The sequence below is a fragment of the Neoarius graeffei genome, chromosome 14 (genome assembly GCF_027579695.1).
Source record: "Neoarius graeffei isolate fNeoGra1 chromosome 14, fNeoGra1.pri, whole genome shotgun sequence".
Classification (NCBI taxonomy): Eukaryota; Metazoa; Chordata; class Actinopteri; order Siluriformes; family Ariidae; genus Neoarius; species Neoarius graeffei.
In genome coordinates, this window is record NC_083582.1 from 26,044,419 (window position 1) to 26,069,493 (window position 25,075).

The 25,075-nt window shown below is 41.9% G+C and overlaps 2 protein-coding genes across 4 annotated transcripts in view; both read left to right on the forward strand.

Annotated features, from left to right (window-relative positions):
* The window catches only part of dnajc9 (DnaJ (Hsp40) homolog, subfamily C, member 9), a 68,740-nt gene extending 64,919 nt beyond the window's left edge, over positions 1-3,821 (forward strand). Inside the window, exon 6 of the mRNA XM_060939478.1 lies at positions 3,109-3,821. Within this exon, the coding sequence (XP_060795461.1) occupies positions 3,109-3,213 (105 nt within the window). The 3' untranslated portion in view covers positions 3,214-3,821. The remainder of the gene's footprint in view (positions 1-3,108) is intronic.
* A 3,052-nt stretch (positions 3,822-6,873) lies between these two features.
* Positions 6,874-25,075, forward strand: part of p4ha1a (prolyl 4-hydroxylase, alpha polypeptide I a) — a 111,993-nt gene continuing 93,791 nt past the window's right edge. Inside the window, exon 1 of one of the 3 annotated variants that reach the window (XM_060939480.1) lies at positions 6,874-6,986. In XM_060939480.1, coding sequence (XP_060795463.1) covers positions 6,972-6,986 — 15 coding nt within the window. In that variant the 5' untranslated portion in view covers positions 6,874-6,971. The remainder of the gene's footprint in view (positions 6,987-25,075) is intronic. The other 2 variants (XM_060939481.1, XM_060939479.1) reach the window with 2 other exon arrangements.

Below are 25,075 nucleotides of genomic sequence, written 5' to 3' on the forward strand. Positions count from 1 at the left end.
TCAGGACTTGGAAGCATACAGAGAGACTGTTTGTTTGTTTTTTGTCCTATATAAAAACCTGCACAGATAATGTAACGGTTGGTGAACACATTTGGGTCTATCCCAACCGTAAACCCTGGGTGACTAGGGAGGTACAGTCTCTGTTGAAAGCATGCAACTCTGCCTTCAGGTCAGGTATCAGGGCTCAGTACAGTGTGGCAAGGGCTGGCCTAAGGAGAGGCATTAAAGCAACCAAGGAGGACTACAAGAGGAAAATAGAGGACCACCTAATACACAATAACCCAAGGCAGGTGTGGCAGAGACTTCAGCAGATCAGCTATAAGGGCAGTTCACATGTGACTGTTAGTGCTGACCCCTCGCTGGTAGAAGAACTCAACCATTTATTTTCCTGGTTTGAGACAACATTGCCATACTCAGTCAAACTGCTCCCACCATCTACCACGCCCTTCACACTCCCTCTCCAGGAGCAATCTTTCCCTGTTACAAGCTACAGTCCCATCCTGCTTAAAATCAGCTACTGTTGTCCCTGTACACTTACAGGGACAACACTTACACTTTTGTACACTTACAACTGCGCTCCCATCCATGCCTCAAATACTATCAAATTTGCGGATGACACCACAGTGGTTGATCTCATCACGAGAGGTGAGGAGTCAGCGTTTTGGAACGAGGTCCAGGAGCTGTCCGTATGGTGTGCAAACAACAACCTGGCACTGAACATCAGCAAAGCCAAGGATATGATTATCAACTAAAGGAGACACAGAGATGAACCTGCCCCACTCCTCATAAATGGAGTAGAAGTGGAAAGGGTCTCAACCTTCAAGTTCCTAGGGCTGACGATCTCACAGAACCTCTCCTGGTTGGTAAACACTTAGGAGGTGGTTAAGAAATCCCAGCTGCGGCTGCACTTCCTGAGGCTGCTATGGAAAGCCAAACTAAATGAGAATCTGCTAGTGACATTCTACTGCTCGGCTGTCGAGACTGTGCTGGCATACTGCATCGCAGTGTGGTATGCTGGCTGCTCAGCAGTAGACAGATGAGCCCTCCAGGTGGTCACCAGAACAGCAGAGAAAATTATTGGCTGTCCCCTGCCTTCTCTGGAAACTATCTCCAACGCATGGTGCCTGAGCAAAGCCAGCAACATCAAGGACAATTCTCACCCTGGTCACAAACTGTTTGCTCTCCTGCCTTCAGGGAGGCGCTACGGGAGCTTGAAAAGAAAAACTGACTCAGTTTCTTTCCCTGGGCCATCAGAACTGTGAATGCTGCAAATGCATGACTTACGACCTCATAAATTAAGTGCAATAACAAAACTGTGCAATAACTTGTCACTTAATATTTTTAGTATTTGTTTTCTGTTTGTCTTATAAAACGAGACAGACATGAAGCACTTCAATTTTGTTGTACTGTGTACAATGACAGGCATTCTAATTCAAACAAGATCTCGGTGAAAATTTAATCCAGCTTTGGACTGCAATAAATGTTGACATTGCATAAGTTTATTGAAACAATGTCATGGCTAATGCTTGCTGTAATCAAAGCTAAAGGCAGTCCAACCAAATATTAGAATGCGTGCCCCCTTTAAAAAAAAATGTATATTTATTTAGGCAGGGCAGTGTAATTTGCTTGGAAATGTAACATGAGCATTTAAATGCACAATTCTTTCAATCAGCGCTTCAGTGAAATCAGACATGGACCAGGTTTATTAAACAGGGCAAATGAGTGTGAGGCTGCAATTAAGGGGGGGGGGGAAGCAGACGGGAGTGACCAGTTCTGATCTACTGATGATGTGCAAATTAATTAATACAAACGCAGCCAGTTCATTTCAGTAATTACCAGCGCAATCTACCAAGAGCAGTGCAAATTAGTGTATTGTCTCAAATGGGTGCAGAATAACATGTTGGTAATAGATACGTTCTGATAACGCTGTCATTCCAAATAAATTAACACAATTGGAGGAAATTCTCTCCCTTCCACCACATGCTCTGTTTTATATCTTGTTTCTGAGTGCACAGTGGGACTTGCACAAGTGCACAAATTTTATTTCGAAGCGAAAATATTAATCTGAGCAAACAAAATCCTATTCTGTGCATGCTCACTCAATTTCTGCTCCGACATGCTACCTGTGCACTCAGTATCTGTCTCGCACAGAATTAATAAGTGCTTTTTTTTTCAGCGTTTAAATAATGGCACAATTAGTAGTAAATTGACTACCGCAAACCTTTTTGTAAATCATGATTTCATTTAAATAAACTCCTTCCCCAAATTTTGAACTCTGAAATGGAAAATCCTACAAATACATATGCAGTGAGGTCAGTCACAAAAATAACTTTGCCCATCCCATTTCATTGCCAACTTTTCCTGTGTCTTTAGTAAATACTGAGAATTTTTAATGCTAAAAGGTGGTTTCCATTTGTAAATCTGGCCCTATAACTTTTATAAGTGGTTGGTGTCTGCCTGCAGGCTTATTGCATTCCAAAGACACATTAACAACTTGCATAGCTAGCTTGATAACAGTATAGATTAAATTTGCTCATTGCATACTTTCAAATCTGGGAAAGGACTGAAACTATGGACTAAAATGATGACAGTGATTGTTTTGATGACTTGCATTTAGATGGATTTTTTTTTTTTAAAGAAAGAAATTCATTTGCTTGACAGTTGTTATTGTTGCTACTATCACCATTGTCTCACTATGCAAAATTCAGAGCACAAATGAGGCAATAAGAGGAACTGTTCTGCCCACTAATAAACAAAACGTTCATAGTGAGCATGGGGCAGAGTGATTCCTGTTGGCACTTGGTGTAGTTCCCATTTTGACCACTAGTTGCAGCAATAATTCTAAAGAGCTTATTGTGAGCTTCTAGATGATTGTGCAACATCTAGAAGGAATCAATGAAACATTGTTTTCTGTTGGACAAATTGTAACAGATAACATTCACTCAGAAGAGGTAATGAAATTTATAATCTGAGGTTATGAAGATTAGCATTTGTTGAGTGGCTGATATGATTAGGCTCTACTACATCTGTCTCTATGGAATTATAACTTATTTATTGAAGATCTAATTAATAATAATCATCTGTTTTGTCTCTTACTTTTCCCTGTAGCAAAGACAGAAGTCCAAAGAAAAAGATTTTAACTCTCTCATCTCAGACTTGGAGGCGAAGTACTGCAAGAAGTCTTCTAAGGGGAAAAAGGCAAAGAAAAACTGACATTTTATATTGCAAATATCAAACAGGGAGTAGCTTGTATTGACTTGTTTTTTTCACCTCACTGTCTTCCTCACTTTGCAAATTGTAACCATCTTCTAGCGCCCAAAATTTCATGATTTGGAACTGACTTACCGTAGCAGCAAAGCCTAGAGGAAGGCAGTGACTGTATTCTAGTTCTATGTTTTTCTTCAGTTACTGTTGCACCAGTGCCATACTGCATATCTGTATCAGACCAATATAAGCAATACATGGAATCCACCACTGACTCATTTATGCTAGGTATGTTTATATAGGCTGTGAACACAGACTCAACTGATGTTAACTAACATAATTTGACTATTAATGTAATTGTTCTAAATCAGGCCTGCAATATTTTATGTTCCTTAGCAACAGTAGCTTGTAGAAAGCATGCTCTGTTACTGTGAGGGTTTCCATATTCGATAATTAGAGCTCTGATCTTGATCTAGTCAGACAAGGAATGCATGGTATTCCTGGTGTACCTCTAGTTTTCGGTCAGCAATTTTTAAATTCACTTTTTGTGGCACTTTTATGTATATTGTTTTGGATAAAGTAAAAATGTAATAAACATTCCTTTTTTTTCATCAGAATGGTTGTTTGACTGAACAGCATTCACCTTGTTCGTGATGTCTATAGCAACATATGTCTGAACATTGCACCCAAAACAGTTGCTCAATGCATTTCTTTTTAAAAAGAAAAGAATGAAAAATGTTCAGGGTGACCTGAGACAATTGTCCCCAACTTTCTAAAAACCTTTGGGATTTTGTGATTGTTCCATGGCCAGGTAATTAGACAATATTAGCCATACAACTGCACAAACAAATTGTTACCTGGACTGCTAAGATGAGTGGGGGGGGAAGACACATATGTAATTTGTTTAAATTACATAGGAGGAGTTGTTGTCGTTAATTTAAAATTTGGAAAAAAAAAAAACCTGAAGGTTTTAAAATTTTGAAATGTCTAAAACAAAAAGTCATGGTTCAATATTCAGGATTCTGTACCGTTCCTAGATCCCTATTTAAAATGTAATCAAATTTGTTATTGACCATGTTAGCTACTTTGTATAAATGGTCAGATTTTCCTCATGTCAGAATTTCAGAAATTCATAATCTACTTGAAGCACGTGTTCAGATGGCAGTCTGATGGATTTGATCTAAAATGGATCATAAGATTTTCAAAAACTTGGAGTCCATGGCTGCTCAAGTGCACACCATCATTAAAGCAAAAAGGGGACATACCAAATACTAAGAAACTCTGATGTTCATGTAAGTATTTCAAAAATTCTACTTTTCACTCAAGTTGTTATCAGTCACATAATCATGGAAATTCTTGTCTTAAATATGTAGGATCAAAGTGGGTCTATTAGCAGAAATGGAATGTGATATTCATAATTGTTTTCCTTAGTATTTAATCACCTGTAACTAAAAATCCTTGTTTTTTCGTCTAGAGAGTGCATTTTGCGGTTTTACAAGTGACATCCAGCAACCAGAAGGAAAAAAAATGTAGGAGCCAGTTTGAGACTTGTGGTTCAGTATAGGTTTTCTTTTAATTTTGTAATGTGTTAAACATTTAATATAAATGGTTGGCCCAGATGCTTGATACATTGCTGTTGCAGATAAGAGTTACCTGTGATATTTGGGAATAACACAAGAAGTAAGATTATTGATCTCCAAGGTCAAGTTAAAGTGCATTAGTCCACCTTGTTCAATCAGTTGGCTTAGGTTTGTTTGCTCAATTCTGACTGAGGTGTATATACACATGGAATTTTTCTGATTCAGCTAATTGGTTTATTAATGGAAGATTAAGCTGCATGTCAGCATAGCCACTGATGTACCAAGTTGGTCAACTCTTACCCAAAAAGTACTGTATTATATGCCAAAGGCACTTTAACCATAGTACTATGTAGGGGTTATACATGCTTATACAACCAGGTTATTCCAAGTTATTTCCATATTCATTTTTCCCCCTAAAACATTTGTGTTATTCACTTCAATTGTATTGGTTGCTATATCCCATTTAGGGTGGAAAATGATCTGACATGATTGATCTAAATTGCTCATAGGTGTGAATGGTGGTTTGTCTCCATGTCAGCCCAGCCGAAGTCAGCTGAGACTGGCTCCAGCTTCCCCTGCAACCCTGATCAGTAAGCAGTATAGATAATGGATGGATGGTTTTATCTTGGTTTTATTTTTGCATTACAAAAAAAAAGAAGCAATTTTAACAGGAGTCTCTCATCTCATTATCTCTAGCCACTTTATCCTGTTCTACAGGGTCGCAGGCAAGCTGGAGCCTATCCCAGCTGACTACGGGCGAAAGGCGGGGTACACCCTGGACAAGTCGCCAGGTCATCACAGGGCTGACACATAGACACAGACAACCATTCACATTCACACCTACGGTCAATTTAGAGTCACCAGTTAACCTAACCTGCATGTCTTTGGAGGAAACCGGAGCACCCAGAGGAAACCCATGCGGACACGGGGAGAACATGCAAACTCCGCACATCAAGGCCCTTGCCGGCCACGGGGCTCGAACCCGGACCTTCTTGCTGTGAGGCGACAGCGCTAACCACTACACCACCGTGCGCCACCCATTTTAACAGGAGCGTGTAGATGTTTTTTATATCCACTGTACAGTCTATGTACATATCTAATCTACCATGTAATTGTTAAGTAGTTTTTTTTCAGTAGATTCATGTATATAATATAATATATTTACATTCAGGCTTTATTTACAAAGCAGTCTATTGGCACTATTCAACATGACTGTTCTACAACAGAACAACAAACATTTGCAATATTTATCATTGAACTTCCTGTGCTTAATTGTTTACTGAAACATGACTTTACATTTTAATAACATAATTACATTGTAAGAGTAACAGCATTGCCTACATCTGCAAAAAAAAAAAAAGGAAAAACTACTCTCACCATTGACCTACAAGTGCTGATTCTTTCCTGTGAAAGACATTTACACATTACTTAGTCACATCTGAAGAGTGGCGTTAGGTAAACTATTTACTGACTGTATCTGAGACACATAAGTTAAGGATTGCCAGCAGGTTTCCAGTTTATTGTACAGTAACTTCAGTAGCTGCTTTTTTTTTTTCCTTCCCCAGCAGGCACTACAAGAAACCAACACACAAGCAACTTGAAATTACTACTTGTCACTTGAGGATAGTTACGAGCTTCGGAGTGACGTCAAATCAACATGGCTGCGCACAGCATCAGAAGTAAACACAGTAGTACGTCATACCTTTTAGATGAGTTACACTGTGTATATACAAATATTTGCTTTAGATTAATCAAAATACAGATGTATTCGAGTTGATTCTGTAATACTAACGATACAGTTCATTGAGGAAGAATGTATGTTGTTTATCACAGTTAGCTTGTTGCTAACAAAAGACGCACACGGAGGCGGCCATGTTTTTTTGTCCCCCACACACTTTGCAAGTCGAAGGTGGAAAATGACGTCGTTTACGGTGCCCTCTGTTGTTTTTTGTGATGAACGCAAAAACAAATAAACATAAGAGAGAAAGAAAAATGAAGTTCATGTTGTTTATTTACATTTACAGAATACTGGGACGATGGCTCTTTGTTTTTTCTTGAGGTTGTGTGATGTTAGAACCTGTGCAGGATCTTCTTTCTGTCCACAGGGGGCGACACTGCAGCCCCTGGAGCTGAACGGGTCAGGCTGAAAACGGTGCTATATCATTAATTTACTGGCTTTGTAGAAAAATGAAGAAAATGATGGTAGGTTTCATGTCTTGTTCAGCTTATTTCTCTTTGAATGAAAACAACCGGAAGCGAATGAAAATAGTTGATGTTTTGGAGACGGGGGTATGAGCGAGTCTAGAAATTTCTCTGCTGGTTCTCTGTGTGTTCTTTGAGCTGTCCCTTGTCGGAGGAGGAAGAGAAGAGCTTTTCTGGGGTTACTTTGTCTTGTGTTTACATCATTGTGCGTTTCCTGTTCAGTAAAAGCGCCTTTTATCCCACTATGAGCTGTTTCAGATCCACTGTTTGTTATTTGCCGTGTGGATACTGTGCTGTATTTACTGCCACTGCCAGTTCACTGTTTATTTGGCTGAGAAAAAGTTTTTGCCCACAGCAGCCTATTTAGACTTTCCCCGGTTTCGCAATTCGGGAATAAACGACGCAAACACATCCTGGTTAATTGTAAAGCCGGTCATGTTAAACTCCGGTTAACAGTTACATTCTTTTCACATCAAAAGAACCGGATACTGCGTTGCCATGATGATCACAGCACTGTTAAACACGCATAAAGCAAGTGTGAGGAAAGCTTTCTGTCCACAGGGTAAGAAAACCAGCTGGGCATGAGCAGTTCTTCACTCCACTGGGGTATATGGAGGTATGGCCTGGGATGTGGCACCCTTTCCCCTTCATATATACAGGAGTTAGTCCATTTGTATTGAGCATGCATTGTCTAAAAGCAATACTTTTAAACAAACAATGTCAAATACAACGTGGGAGCAGAAATAATTAATTGATTGATTATCCACAACGGTGGTGTAGTGATTAGCACTGTCGCCTCACAGCAAGAAGGTCCGGGTTCGAGCCTTCGTGGAAGTCTGCACTCAACAATGCCATACATGTTAAAAAACAGTTGATGGCAGTAAAGTTCAATAGTGAAAAAACATAGCCAATGTAGAAACACGATAGCCTCCATATCACAATCAGGGATGTGATTTTTCTGCGAATTCGTGGAATTCCGCTTTTTTCACCTCAAAATTTGAAAAAAACATTTTTTCCGATTTTTCGCTCAAAAATCCTCATTCGTATCCTATTCATTCCAACTTTCAGTAATTCCGTCATTGAGATGAAACGAGGTACGTGATTGGCCCATCGCTCTGTAACAACCAATGAACGCGCTTGTTAGATAGCTGTACGTAAGTTCGCTTCAAACAAAGAGTTGAAAGATGGCAGCCTCCATGATCGAGCGTAAAGATGCAAATCGAGTTAAAGAAATCGACAGAATAGTGAAAAACAAGTTCCGCTGGGAATGGTTGGAGAAAGAGGTTGCTACAGACATTGGACATAAGACTGTGAGACATTTGTTCAGCGATTTCGTTCTTTGGGGAGAGGGCAGAGGTCTCTGGCTGTCAAGTTTGGGGATGCTGGGACCTCCCCTGCCCGAGCTACGAGTGTGCAAAGTCGGGCTGGAGCCCGGGATAGAAACGAAACCTAAGCGGAGCGCCGCGGCTCGCCTCGGGGCGAATTACGTCCCGAGGCGCGGGGCTAGCGCGCCCTACCCACGCTGGTTCTTTGGGGGGAGGGCAGAGGACTCTGGCTGTCAAGTTTGGGGATGCTGGGACCTCCCCTGCCCGAGCTACGAGTGTGCAAAGTCGGGCTGGAGCCTGGGATAGAAACGAAACCTAAGCAGAGCGCTGCGGCTCGCCTCGGGACGAATTACGTCCCGAGGCACGGGGCTAGCGCGCCCTGCCCACGCTGGTTCTTTGGGGGGAGGGCAGAGGACTCTGGCTGTCAAGTTTGGGGATGCTGGGACCTACCTCCCCTGCCCGAACTACGAGCGTCCAAAGTCGGGCAGGAGCCGCCGATGGGAAAGCGAAACTAAAGCCGAGCACCATGGCTCTTCGCCCCGAGGCGCGGGGCTGGCGCGCCCTGCCTGCGCTGGTTCTTTGGGGAGAGGGCAGAGGACCCTAGCTGTCAAGTTTGGGCAGGCTGGGACCTCCCCTGCCTGAGCTACGAGTGTGCAAAGTCGGGCTGGAGCCCGGGATAGAAACGAAACCTGAGTGAGTGAACATAGTAGTTTTGAATATCCTTAAGTGAGTGAACACTGGGGTTCTGAATATCCTCCTTAAGTGAATGAACACTGTGGAGTTATGATTATCCTTTGGTGAGTGAACACTATAGAGTTATGTATATGAAGTTGACATTGCTAGAGTAGAAACTGCAGAAAAAAAGTGACTGATATGCTGGAACTGGACATGGATGCTAGCATCTTTTTTTCTTTGAGAGTTCCTGAAGACTTGTGGATGAATTCTTATGTTGCATCATGTTTGTTTGAAAAGGCACATTTAGGTATGTTCAACTTTTACAGTAATTGAAAGTATAAATTTTGTTTTTCCTTATACAATTTTCTATGTGTTCTAATGCAGATGATTTAATTTAGAATGACATTTTTAGGTTTCATGTTTTATCTTTTTGTCAGTTAAGAATCATTGAATTTACTATAGGGGCTCAGAGTTGCATGTTGACCATTAAATTGGCTTGAATTTGTTAATCATGACAAGTTTTTTCTTGTGTGTTTGCTTGCCATTTTAGTACAATTTTTAAGTCAGAAAACCCCAGAACCCAGGAGCTTCGGGGGGCTTCGCCCCCCTTGTCCCCCCACCAGGGCGCTGCCCTGGACCAGCTGGGGGCCTGCGGCCCCCAGACCCCCAGCTAAAATTTTCAGATAATTTCACCAGCCCCAAATCACATCCCTGCACAATCCACATTTATGGGTATCAGTAATCCTCTAGGATTCATAATTCCTGTTGTAGGCACATAATTCTAATACTTCTGGAAAATATCCACATATACTGTACAGTGGTTGTAGTTGCAGATTTGCATCTCATAAGAGTCGACTGTTGTCCTTGGTGGAAGCCTGCGCTCTGAGTGCTCCTCTAATTAATAATTATTAATGACTAGGCAATGAGCATAGTTCTCCATGCAACCTTTTTTCACACTTTGTGGTCTGAACTGGTATAAATGCTAATTGTATGAATGCAATTTTTCCCACCAGTCTCCAAAGGGTAACAGAAAAAAGAAGAAAGAGCTGCCCTAGAAGTCAAAGTTGGTGTTACACCAGGCTTGTAGTATTTGAGTCTGACTAGTGCCCTAATTTTAAAGATTTGTTACTTGACTTTGACTTGGGTGGCACGGTGGTGTAGTGGTTAGCACTGTCGCCTCACAGCAAGAAGGTCCGGGTTCGAGCTCCGTGGCCGGCGAGGGCCTTTCTGTGCGGAGTTTGCATGTTCTCCCCGTGTCCGCGTGGGTTTCCTCTGGGTGCTCCAGTTTCCCCCACAGTCCAAAGACATGCAGGTTAGGTTAACTGGTGACTCTAAATTGACCGTAGGTGCGAATGTGAGTGTGAATGGTTGTGTGTGTCTATATGTCAGCCCTGTGATGACCTGGCGACTTGTCCAGGGTGTACCCCACCTTTCTTTCAGCTGGGATAGGCTCCAGCTTGCCTGCGACTCTGTAGAAGGATAAAGCGGCTAGAGATAACGAGATGAGATTATCCACAAGCCATCCAATAAATGAGTTGGTGTGGAGAGCAGCTGAGGGCTTGGTTCACCTTTTTTATGTGTGTGTTTACTGCTTCAGATAGGTTAAATGCAGAGGGTGAATTTCACTGTGCGTGAGTGTGCATGTGTCAAGTTAAGTTTATTTCTATAGCGCTTTTAACAATAGACATTGTTGCAAAGCAGCTTTACAGAATTTTGAATGACTAAGCTAATTTTATCCCTAATCTATCCCCAATGAGCAAGACGGTGGCAAGGAAAAACTCCCTCAGATGACATGAGGAAGAAACTTCAAGAGGAACCAGACTCAAAAGGGAACCCATCCTCATTTGTGCAACAACAGACAACATGATTATAACGTTAACAGTTTTAACATGGTCAGTTTCGTTGACGTTATAACTCCTTCAATTGATGGAAATTTGAGTACAAAACTGTTCATGACAACTGCAGTCCTAAAGTTAGCAAGACAACTGTAGTCCTCAGCCATTAAAGCATTACTGTAAGTGTCCAGAGCATCCTCCAAGTGTGACTTTCAGCTGTCCATATGGGGCCATCCTCTACAGGAGCGATGTGATGAGACTACGATCAGACATAGGGCATCAGGATGGATCAGGCAGGTCCGAGGAACAGAAGAGGTCAGCATCTCGATCTCAAGATTGACATGTAATTCAGAGGGACAGATGGGGGTGGGAAGAGAGAGAAAACACAGGTTGTTAGGTATGCCCAATGTCACCTGAATAAGTAGAAACAGTATACATTTTGCATTGAGTGCAAGCAGGAACTCTGGCAAAACTAACTATGACAGCATAACTAAAAGGGGAGAGCCAGGAGGTAACACAGGCATGAGAGAGCCCCGGGACATAAAGCAGCTAGCCACTACACTGTCAACAAACTCGAGTGAGCAAGCGAGTGCGGGACTGACAGCATCCATACATCCCAGTTTACCAAAACACTCCATGTCTGAGGACCCTCCAGATCTACTCCTTTACCTCATGAGCACTATTAACAAAAGGCTTGACTAAACAGATGTTTTCAGCCTAGACTTGAACGCTGAGACTGTGTCTGATTTCCTAACACTATTTGGAAGGCTGTTCCATAACTTGTGACAAACAAAGGCTTCTTTGTTTGTCACAGGTTTTTCTTCTTATACCCAAACCCTTCCCTGGCACATTGCTACAACCTGCCTCTTCTTCTAGTCTGAGGATAACACTTTTATTACCATTGGTACCGTTGGTAAACTACCATGACTACAATCTGTGGTTGGTAGAAGAGAGCAACTGGACTTGCTTGAAAAGTCTTGAAGACGTTTTGCCTCTCGTCCGAAAGGCATCATCAGTTCTGTCTGTCTAATAGGGAGTATCAAGTATTTATCCTCTCATGGATCATAATAGAATCCAAATCAGAATGCTGATGGCTGCATTGAAGGTGGCTGATAGATGTCATAGACACCCACCTCTGTTCAGTGATGGTCGTTCCAGGCTGACAAATTTGAACGATCCTCTCTGGCTAAGATGTCTGCCAGTTTTCTGGAAGTCCTCTCATACTCCCGCACTAGTCGAAGGGTACTCATCCCAAAGTGTGTAGAAACATATCTGTGAAGATACTCAGTCATCCAGGTACATAGTAATCTGTGGTTGGTAGAAGAGAGCAACTGGACATATCTTCACAGATATGTTTCTACACACTTTGGGATGAGTACCCTTCGACTAGTGCGGGAGTATGAGAGGACTTCCAGAAAACTGGCAGACATCTTAGCCAGAGAGGATCGTTCAAATTTGTCAGCCTGGAACGACCATCACTGAACAGAGGTGGGTGTCTATGACATCTATCAGCCACCTTCAATGCAGCCATCAGCATTCTGATTTGGATTCTATTATGATCCATGAGAGGATAAATACTTGATACTCCCTATTAGACAGACAGAACTGATGATGCCTTTCGGACGAGAGGCGAAACGTCTTCAAGACTTTTCAAGCAAGTCCAGTTGCTCTCTTCTACCAACCACAGATTACTATGTACCTGGACGACTGAGTATCTTCACAGATACCATGACTACAATTATTTTCTTAACTTTGGCCCATTTTTTTATTTTTTATGAATCAATCTTTTCTCAAGAATACCATTTCTGATCTACTATGCTACTGATGCAAAACATCCATCCATCCATCCATCCATCCATCCATCCATTATCTGTAACCGCTTATCCTGTACAGAGTCGCAGGCAAGCTGGAGCCTATCCCAGCTGACTATAGGTGAGAGGCGGGGTACACCCTGGACAAGTCGCCAGATCATTACAGGGCTGACACATAGGCCAAGTTTACATTAGACCGTATCTGTCTCGTTTTCTTCGCGGATGCACTGTCCGTTTACATTAAACCGCCTGGAAACGCCAGGAAACGGGAATCCGCCAGGGTCCACGTATTCAATCTAGATCGTGTCTGGTCCAGTGCTGTGTACACATTGAGAATACGCGGATACGCTTGTGCTGAGCTCTAGCTGGCGTCGTCATTGGACAACGTCACTGTGACATCCTCCTTCCTGATTCGCTGGTGTTGGTCATGTGACGCGACTGCTGAAAAACGGCGCGGACTTCCGCCTTGTATCACCTTTCATTAAAGAGTATAAAAGTATGAAAATACTGCAAATACTGATGCAAATACTGCCCATTGTGTAGTTATGATTGTCTTTAGGCTTGCCATCCTTCCACTTGCAAGTGGTAAGTGATATGCGCTGGGATCATACACACAGCGGCTCAGTTCCGAATCGTGGCTCGTGCACTTCACTCGCGCGCTCTGTGAGCTGCGCAGGGCCGGAGTGCGCACCCTCCAGAGGGCACTCGCTGTTCAGGGCGGAGTGATTTGGAGCGCAGGATGCCTGCGGAGCCGAGCGTATCCGTGTATTGGTGTTGCTGTGTGCACACTAATCGTTTTAAAAACGTTAATCTGATGATTCGCTGATACGGTCTAATGTAAACTTGGCCATAGAGACAAACAACCATCCACACTCCCATTCACACCTACGGTCAATTTAGAGCCACCAATTAGCCTAACCTGCATGTCTTTGGACTGTGGGGGAAACCAGAGCCCCCGGAGGAAACCCACGCAGACATGGAGAGAACATGCAAACTCCACACAGAAAGGCCCTCGCCGGCCACTGGGCTCAAACCCAGAACCTTCTTGCTGTGAGGCGACAGTGCTAACCACTACACCACCGTGCCAGCCTGATGCAAAACATAGATAACGGAAATAATGTTCACAAAGAATAGTCTCATAAACTAAAATATACTAGAGCGGCAACTAGAATTATTGACAGCCCATAATTATCGACACCTTTTCAGATTTACCAATAAACAATTTTACAAAGGTGAGTTTCAGTTACAACAGTTATTATTGGTTAATTAATCAACCGGATGACTCCCACTCGCCCTTTGATCTTGTTGTCTGATGACACAGCTCGGTACCTGAGATGGAATTTGTTTCAGCAAGATCAGCAATTTGAGGAAAACCTGGACGTTATCATTGCAGGTGAGCATGGTGGAAAGATCATGGACATGTTTGTACTTATCAAATTCACCGATATTTCATGATATCTTTGTCGAAACGTCCTTTGTTTCTTACTCTTTCATTTGACAATCGCCATTTTGTGTATAAACGCGTGTTTGAGAAGTCACGTGAGGTGTCACTAATAGTGATCACTTTCACTGGTGTCCAGCATTATCAACACCCTGTGGAATTAAGTCACATTTACAACTGTTATGTATTGATCTTTGTGTAACATTGTTGAAGTAGATGAAGTACTTTTAAAAATAAAAATAAAGTGCTGTGATTTTATAAATTTTTTTTCTGATTCGTAACAGAATGGAATGTTTATAGAGTATTTGGAATCCTACTGCAATAAATAGAATTAGACCAGAATTAAATTCCTAGCATATTAAAAAAAAAAATTACATGCTTGAAATATTCAGATTTTTCTATACCATTCAGAATTTTTTTTTTCAGTTTTTTGTAAATATCTACCACATATTACAATATCAGTAGACATTTTATATTTTAAGATGTAAAAATATAAAGTTTTGGTTCGAGGAATGACATGCGACCTTTGACCTGGATTTTCATGCATTTACAATGTCAATTGCCTGTTGACATTTATTGGTAAACTAGAAATTAATACAAACAAGAATGAATGATTAACAAGATGTGACCTACGAAAATACTTAAAGTGGAACAAAAATTTTCTGACAGGTTAAATACGATCAGTTCATTTGTTTACAAACATTAGAATTACTTCATTTACGTAAGCACAGGCATCCATATATTTATGTAAAAGATATTTTGTACTAAATATAAGTCTATGTAAAACAAAATTTAAATAAAAACTATTTTGTTAACTTAATACTACATACCGATTTTATTATTATTTTTAAATAAATAATCATCTGGATGTTGATAATTAATTGTGGAATGGTGTCACGTGATCTGATGCGCCAAGTAATTGGGAATCAACTCATTTTTTTCCCAGTGGCAGTTTGAGTAATTATTCTTGGACAATTTACATATTGAATGTCTTTTCTACTTTTGCAATGGCCAAAAGATCATTAAGGTGTCGATAATTGTAGCCACCGCTCTAGATGTTTATCAGAAATAATATGCAGCCATGGACATTCCACATCTGCGACAAACATCTGGACGCAGCGTAATTTCAGAAAAACACATTCTACTAGTGATCCATCTAGAACACCTCCCACCTCAAACAATCCATTATTGAAAAGTGATTTCTCAAAGACAGCTCAATCAAGTCCATTGTTCCAGATTTTCAAAGTATCTAATGAAAGAGAGATTCTCCAAACCCATGGTTCTCGATAAGCTTTATTAGACATGCACAGGTTTTTTTGGCGTTTTTCCATCATTGTATTTTAGATCATTTCCTTATGATGGCGTTATAGCACAGCGATTTACATTTTGGTGAGCTCGCAAGAACCTTAAGGTTCTTATTTTCACCCCGCTGATTCACTGGTTCCTGTCAAACATAATCTCAAGAACCATTTTGCTCCACACACTTAGATTTGGAGCTAATTTGCAGAGTATACAAAACCAACTTTCGCAAACTAGTCCTGGGAGTTTTGGCCTGTCTTAACAGAATTAATGTCAAATGGCTCCATCTAAAACTCGGCCAGTCTGTCTTTTTTCTTTCTTTTTTTAATGGTATCGTATTTGCTATGAAGATAAATATTGCCAACGTGTGTTAGCCATTTTATCAGCGTGTAAAAGTATGTATGTTTTGAAACTTACTACTAATAATAATTTGGTGTAATATTAGGTGTTTGTTATTCAGTGCTTTCCTATACCACACGCTTGGCCGTAGTTTTTAAATCCTGTAGCTGTTCCATTCAAAGAGCCTCTCTGACCCTCTGATTTTTGGTTCAACTAGCTGATCTGGCATGAAATGTGTGCTTCAGACCTTAGTATGGGTGGAATTGGTTGTGACGTAGGTTTCCTAAACCATCATCTCCTGAGATCACTCTTGGCTGAGAAGCTGTGGAGGCTTAAAGGATATGGGACATGGATTTTTACCTGGGCATAATTATGTATAAAGGACATAAGAAATGCCATCTAAATCACTGCAGGGCATCAAAAATGTGAAAATCATCACATTATTCAAGTTTTTTTATACATCAGCGTAAAATAAGGATTCGTTAATGAGCTAGGTGGTCACGTGACCCGTGACGTCACAAAAACTTTCCAAGGAGCCAGCGCTTGGGTATCTAATGTAAACAGGTTACTGAAATGGACACCATCGACAGTGATATTCCCGATGTTTCACAGAGATGTGAAGTTAGACCCTATCAATTCGAACCGATAGCTGGAAATTCACATGAACATGGATCTTGTCTTTACTCTGACGGGTCAGATGATTCTGAGAGTGAGAGTTCATTCAGCCCTCATGAAACTGAAAGCGGTCGGCTCGATAACACTTCCTGGTAAGTTAAAAACAATTCTGCTCAAAGGCTAATGATCTGTTGAAAGAAGTATTATTTTTGTATCATACATTGAAAGTTCATCATAGATCTAGCTAAAGTCCGTTGCAAGCTAGTTTTTTTTTTTTGCTGATATTTTTCGAGATTGATTGAGATACAATGCTTCCAGAGTCCGAGATGAAAACATTCAAAATGGCGAAACGAGTCAGAATTATGATAATCAATAATTGATGCACCCAAAATTATAATACTAATCCTTACCTCGGCTTTCAGACGCTTAGCGCAGAGGTCTTCAACAGGGGGGTCGGGAAATCGCACCGGATCACTCATATCAACAAAAATATTCCTGCCCTGTCCCCTGGCCTCCGTTCAGGGATGCAAACAGCGCGCCTTTCGGCGGATGCCGCCTTTTTCACAGCTGAATCGCGCAGATCCGATTAAAGAAAAAAATAGCGATATTAATTCATGAAACATGAAGTATAAGGATGAGGAAAAAACCAGTTTAAATCGGGAAGCTGCGCACATTTGTGCAGCCTGGCGCAAATGTGCGCAGCTTCCCGATTTAAACTGTTTTTTTTCTCATCCTTATACTTCCTGTTTCATGAATTAATATCGCTCAGTACCTGAGTATTAATGTTGAAAGAATCCTCAGTGAAATGGTCCGAACACAGTTTGTGGGAAACAGTAGGTGCAAAGTTTTTTCAACAGGTGTTCTGTAAAGTTATCCTACCTCTTGGATTTGTCCTACCAAGCCTACTGCGCATGCGCGAAGCCTACTGCGCATGCGCGAAGCCTACTGCGCATGCGCAGGTGAGCCCACACTTTCCTCAGCTTCGAGTCCTTGGGGAATGCAAAAAAACTTACTCCAGGGCATTTCCCATTGGAATTATTGCAACCATAAGCAGCACAATACACCATGATGTCCAATGTATGATGTCCAATGTACTTTAAAGACTATAAAAACAATTTTCTTGTCGTCCACTTCTCCATTCATCTACCCGCTTGTGCTGTGCCCGAAAGTTTTTGTGACGTATGATCACGTGACAGCGGCTCTTCCGGTTGCAAAAAATGCATATCGGAAGTCGAGCAGAAATGCCATATAATCATCACGAATATAACGATTTTACTGAATTTAATAGATGATTTTGTATTTGTTGATGCAATTAATTCATATTTTTAATGGAAAGAAACTGATATAGCGTGCATTTATGTTTCATGTCCCATATCCTTTAAGGCTGTTAAATTTCGAAAATGTGCGCACAAAGGGACACAACAGTAGCCATTATGTCTTCATTTCTCTTTGAAAACATTTGTTCGAGAATACATTATGGCAGAGGTGTATTTTGGTCATGTAATGAAAACACAATTGTAACGTTTGTTTCTGCATATAAAACAAGCATATTTCTTGTAAAATCAGATTGACTGACAGAGAAATGTCATAGTGTGAACTCAGGTTGTTTCAGTACTACAATTTTGGTTTGGGTATGGTACTAGTTTAGTACCAGTGCAATAAATAAATATTCACACAAACTGATAATTAATAAACGTCAAAAATTTTGTTTAAACACTGCATTAAATGAATGGACTTCTTGCTCCTGTCTGTCTGTGGGTGATGGGTGTAGAAAGAAGGATTTAATAGTAGCTAGTTAGTAGTAGCTTCACTGTTAGTGTTAGACATGCATCACACCCACAAGCTGCTGGTTTAAAGGCAGAAAAAAGAGCGAAGTCTTAAGGGGGAGGGGGAGAGAAAACGGAGGTTGTTAGGTATGCCCAATGTCACCTGATGAGTAGGAACAGTATACATTTTGCATTGTATGCAAAAGCAGGGACTCCAGCACAAATAAAAGGGGAGAGCCAGAAGGTAACACAGGCATGAGGGAGCCCTGGGACATAAAGCAGTCAGCCACTACACCATCAACAAACTCAAGTGAGTGGGGGACTGACAGCATCCATATATCCCAGTTTACCAAAACACTGTCTGAGGACCCTCCAGATCTACACCTTTACCTCATAAACACTGTTAACAAAAGACTTGACTAAACAGAAACAGTGGTGCTTGAAAGTTTGTGAACCATTTAGAATTTTCTATATTTTTGCATAAATATGACCTAAAACCATCAGATTTTCACACAAGTCCTAAAAGTAGATAAAGAGAACCCAGTTAAACAAATGAGACAAAAATATTACACTTGGTCATTTATTTATTGAGGAAAATGATCCAATATTACACATCTGTGAGTGGCAAAAGTATGTGAACCTTTGCTTTCAGTATCTGGTATGACCCCCTTGTGCAGCAATAACCGCAACTAAACATTTCTGGTAACTGTTGATCAGTCCTGCACACCGGCTTGGAGGAATTTTAGCCCGTTCCCCCGTACAGAACAGCTTCAACTCTGGGATGTTGGTGGGTTTCCTCACATGAACTGCTCGCTTCAGGTCCTTCCACAACGTTTCGATTGGATTAAGATCAGGACTTTGACTTGGCCATTCCAAAACATTAACTTTATTCTTCTTTAACCATCCTTTGGTAGAACAACTTGTGTGCTTAGGGTCGTTATCTTGCCGCATGAACCACCTTCTCTTGAGATTCAGTTCATGGACAGATGTCCTGACATTTTCCTTTAGAATTTGCTGGTCTCATCTCATTATCTCTAGCCGCTTTATCCTTCTACAGGGTCGCAGGCAAGCTGGAGCCTATCCCAGCTGACTACGGGCGAAAGGCGGGGTACACCCTGGACAAGTCGCCAGGTCATCACAGGGCTGACACACAGACACAGACAACCATTCACACTCACATTCACACCTACGGTCAATTTAGAGTCACCAGTTAGTGGTTAGCGCTGTCGCCTCACAGCAAGAAGGTCCTGGGTTCAAGCCCCAGGGCCGGCGAGGGCCTTTCTGTGTGGAGTTTGCATGTTCTCCCCGTGTCCGCGTGGGTTTTCTCCGGGTGCTCCGGTTTCCCCCACAGTCCAAAGACATGCAGGTTAGGTTAACTGGAATTTGCTGGTATAATTCAGAATTCATTGTTCCATCAGTGATGGCAAGCCGTCCTGGCCCAGATGCAGCAAAACAGGCCCAAACCATGATACTACTACCACTATGTTTCACAGATGGGATAAGGTTCTTATGCTGGAATGCAGTGTTTTCCTTTCTCCAAACATAACGCTTCTCATTTAAACCAAAAAGTTCTCTTTTGGTCTCATCCATCCACAAAACATTTTTCTAATAGCCTTCTGGCTTGTCCACATGATCTTTAGCAAACTGCAAATGTTCTTTTTGGAGAGCAGTGGCTTTCTCCTTGCAACCCTGCCATGCACACCATTGTTGTTCAGTGTTCTCCTGATGGTGGACTCATGAACATTAACATTAGCCAATGTGAGGGATGCCTTCAATTGCTTAGAAGTTACCCTGGGGTCCTTTGTGACCTCACCGACTATAGAGGGCTACCGCATGACGTCACCGCGCCGCGAGATTTTGTTAGGCGCCATATTGGAAGACCAAGTACATGCACTCACAATATAAAACAAAGTACGAGCGAGAGTAAAGTGACACGATGGATGATAATTCTGGTTATGTGAGTACATTACCAGCTGCAGAAAGGGCACGGTATGTGGAGAAGCTGGCTGTGATTGATGGGTTTGACCCGTATGATAAGACTCGCGGCAAGGGAGAATGGAAACATAAGGAGGACCTGACACCAATTCTGCCATCTGTTTGCTACCCAGACATTGTAAACTATTTGTTGTTTACACCCAGTGCCTACACTCAGTGTTCGAACTATGCCGATATTTTCGGGGGGTCCCTTTTTTTTCCCTTCGGGGGGGTGCTTGCGCTTGTCTCGGAGCGTGGATCTCCAAACACATGAGAAGCCTATCTTACGCACATATCACGCGGACTCCACACCTCTACACACGCATCGCGTCTGAAGTCATAACTCATCAGGGGAAATCGTGTCCGCATTGGCATGTTCAAAAAACAACCTCGCGTCAACAATGATACCACACGCAAGAAAAAAAAAACAGTCAGGCTACTCAACAACCAACCTGGCAGCAGCAGTCGTTGTCATATCGGTTTATTTTATCTTTGATGTAAACACAACACTTCGGATATGCAAATGCTTCCCGTTACACACGATTGCTATGTCAATAAACATCATTTTGCCAACATTTTAGAGACCCCCCCCAACATTTCCCAAATCATGTTTTCAAGGGATCTCATGTCTGTTTCAGGGGATCTCGGATCCCCCGAGTACCCCCGTAGTTCGAACACTGCCTACACTGCTGATGACTTGAAAGCCTACAAAGGGCTACAGGCTTACAATTATGTTGTTAGTGGCTTGGTTCGTGATATTACAGCTGTTATTAAGAATAACCTACACATAGTTATGGCCAAGGTAATCTTGTTGATATTTATCTTTTAATAATATATCTTTTCAGTTGAAAAATTAATACTTTTTGTTACTATTAAGGTATCCATAATTTAGGTTAATTTATCCAAATTATACATATGTATTTATGATATATGCCTACACAACAACTATGCTTTATTTATATAATAGGAGGGAGAGCAAGCCCCAAACCATCCTAAATTATTATTATTATTATTATTAAATTGTAGAAGTCTGGGAGGCTTGCTCCTCATACAGTTATCAACTTGAGGCCAATTTAGCATGTTTTAAATCTGAATTTCTTGCGTTTGCTTACCTCAAAGTGTCCGCAGATCATGCACAGACTTATCCATTATATCCACAGTTTTTTGCCAAGTCTCACACAGGTTTCTTTCAAGTCTACTGTTGGGCCAATAAATCATAAATAAAACAGCTCAGATTTGTTTGTTTAAGTCGTTTGACACTCCACTTTATTCTCGTGGGTTCACATACCGCTGCCGTTATTTCTCCCTAATCACGAGTTTGTTGGTCTTCCAAAATGGCGCAGGGTCTGTTTACTTCCGGTTTCAGGTGACGTCAGTGAAAGGGGTCTATTACACGCCTTGCTCTTGGAGTGATCTTTGTTGGTCGACCACTCCTGGGGAGGGTAACAATGGTCCTGAATTTCCTCCATTTGTACATAATCTGTCTGACTATGGATTGGTGGAGTCCAAACTCTTTAGAAATCAGAAACACTTGAATTGCCAGGTATGTGGACACACACGAGGAATTTGACTCCGGTTCACTTAGCTCTCATAGTACAAAACAGATAAAGGGCAATTCCATGTAAATGTCAACCTCACCATGCAAAAATAAAGCAACATGTAATACATCAAAACCACTCCCAGAGATATCACCTAGGCCTGTATTTTACAGATGTGAATAAGTTGAACCAATTTGTAACCAACCTAATGTCACTGTCAGTCTTTCTTTCTTATAATGTAAAACCCAAGCTAAAATCAACTTTGATCATGTACAATTCTATATTATTGCCACAAGCCACAGAAATGTATGCTAAAATCCACAAAACAGCAAAACAATAGCCATCCTAAATATTATTTAAGAACTTTGATAGTTTTAGCTGATATTTAGAGAGTTTTTCAAAGGGTTATGGTGGTTAAATTGCTGATTTTCTAAACATATGCCATGTCTATTTCAGACGCGTCACATCCATAACGAAATTTCGTCACATCCATAACGCTGACTTTTCCTTCCGAAACTCTGCATGAAATACAAAATATTTTAAACAAAGATTTTTTTAATATTCACCTTGGACCCCTCTATCAAATGGATATCTCCATTTCGACATTAGGTTTACGATTTCACAGAGTTTGATAAAAATGTACAGTCACCCAAGAAAAGTGATCTACTTTTTCTGTCACATCCATAACGCATCTTTTATTGGCATTTTCTGGCATGCCCTAGATGTACTATGGGAATTGTTCTTGTTCTATCACTTCTCCAGTATGGTACAGCCTTAAAATATGCAACACCTGTTTAAATACTGGGAGACAATAAAACATGCACTGGGTCATTTGTTGCCATTTTGAGTTCAAGTGTCACGTCCATAACGCTGGAATTGCTCTAAAGTGTATACACAAAACAAATAAACAACAACAAAAATAGGTGCATAGTGCAAAGTAATCCAGGTAAGTCAAGTATGGAATAGTTAAATAAAGTATACAGTGAGCACAGAATGATGGTATAAGTGTTCAGATATTTTACAAGTGATATTACTGATATATGAATCTGGATTTTAGCTGTTCATCACAGAAAGGATTTCCCTTTTGGTGCAATATGGTGCATAGTGCAAAGATGAATAGTAAACTTAAGTATAAATATAAGTAACAGTGAGCACAGAATGACAGTATGAGTGTGCAGATATTTTGCAAGTGATATTACTGATATATGAATCTGGATTTTAGCTGTTCATCACAGAGACAGCCTGAGGGAAGAAACTGTTCTTGTGTCTGGTTGTTTTTGCATACAGAGATCTATATCGCCTCCCTGAGGGGAGAAGATTAAACAGATTATGACCAGGGTGTGATGGGTCCGCAGAGATGTTACCTGCCCGTTTCCTGACTCTGGACAAGTATAAGTCTTGGATGGAGGGCAGGTTGACACCAATAATTTTCTCTGCAGACCTTATTGTCCGTTGCAGTCTGTTCTTCTCCTGTTTGGTGACCGATCCAAACCAAACAGTCAGTGCGTTTACATGCACATAGAGAAAATCGAATTTCTGCCATAGCTCGACTGAAATCGAAGTTCTAAATGTCATGGAAACACCTTAGCTCGGCTGAAATCGAACCGAACTGGATTTCTTGTAATCGAGCTACGCGACCTAGATTATGCGATTGTAGCCGAGCTACTTAGTGCATGTAAACCCTATCGAGCTACATAGTCGAGCTACTTACTTCAGCACTGCCCCTTCCGGAAGTGACGAGTGACGAGACCACAAGCGGGAAACACAACAGCCTCGGTCGGCATGACAACAGTAGTAGAAACGTGCACTTCTGGAGCAATGAGGAGATAGAGTTCATGCTCATTCAGCTTAAGGAGTTGAATATATATAATATATCTCAATGTTGCTGTCCTCGTCGTCGTTCTTCTTGTGAACACGGAACTGATAACTTTGTTTATACTCTTGAATAGCTCTTCTTCATGACGACAACCGGAAGTGTACCAACACGATGGGGCGTGTAGCGCCACCTGTGGCTCGGGTGCACAATGTACCTCACACAATAGCTCGATTTCCTTGTGTGCATGTAGGATTGGATTTCTCTGGGACCCTTAGCTCGATTACCGACAGTAGCTCGATTTGGATGTGCATGTAAACGCACTGAGTGATGGAAGAGCAAAGAACAGACTGAATGATGGCAGAGTAGAATTGTGTCAGCAGCTCCTTAGGCAGGTTGAGCTTCCTGAGCTGGCGCAGAAAGTACAACCTCTGCTGAGCCTTTTTGATGATAGTGACTGTGTTGGTCTCCCACCTCAAGTCCTGAGAGATTGTCGAACCCAGAAACCTGAAGCTTTCAACGGCAGTCACTGTGTTGTTGGTGATGGGCAGCAGAGTGGGGGGGGCTCCTCCTAAAGTCCACTGTCATCTCCACAGTTTTGAGCGTGTTCAGCTCCAGATTGTTCTGACCACACCACCAGACCAGCCATTCAACCTCCCATCTGTATGCAGACTCGTCACTGTCCTGGATGAGGCCGATGACCGTTGTATCGTCTGCAAATTTCAGGAGTTTAACAGACGGGTCTCTTGAGGTGCAGTCGTTGGTATAAAGGGAGAAGAGCAGTGGGGAGAGCACACACCCTTGGGGGGCGCCAGTGCTGACAGTCCGAGTGCTGGATATGATGCTCCCCATCCTCACCTGCTGCTTCCTGTCAGTCAGGAAGTTTGTAATCCACTGACAGGTGGAGGAGGGCACAGTGAGCTGGGTGAGCTTGGTGTGGAGGATGTCTGGAACAATGGTGTTGAATGCCGAACTGAAGTCCACGAACAGAATCCTGGCGTACGTCCCTGCAGAGTCAAGGTGTTGCAGGATGTAGTGCAGTCCCATATTGATTGCATCATCCGCTGACCTGTTTGCCCGGTAGGCAAACTGCAGGGGGTCCAGCAGGGGGTCTGTGATGTCCTTCAGGTGTGACAACACCAGTCTCTCGAAGGACTTCATGACTACAGATGTGAGAGCTACAGGCCTGCAGTCATTCAGTCCTGTGATGGTGGTTTTCTTGGGAACCGGGATTATTGTGGAGCGTTTGAAGCATGAGGGGACTTCACACAGCTCCAGGGATCTATAGAAGATCTGGGTGAAGATGGGAGCCAGCTGATCAGCACAGACCTTCAGACAAGAGGGTGACACACCATCTGGGCCAGGTGCCTTCCTGATCTTCTGTCTGCGAAAAAGCTGACAAACATCCTCCTCACAGATCTTGAGTGCTGGTGTGGGGTCAGAGGCGAGAGGAGGCAGAATAGCAGGAGGTGTGAATAGGTCTTTAATGACTGAGGGGGGGAGAGGTGTGAATTTGTCGAATCTGGAGTAGAACACATTCAACTCGTCAGCCAGTTGATGGTTCATTGCAGTGTAGGGGGATGATCTCCTGTAGTTAGTGATGTTCTTCAGGCCTGTCCACACTGATGCCGGATCGTTGGCTGAAAGGCTGTTTTTAG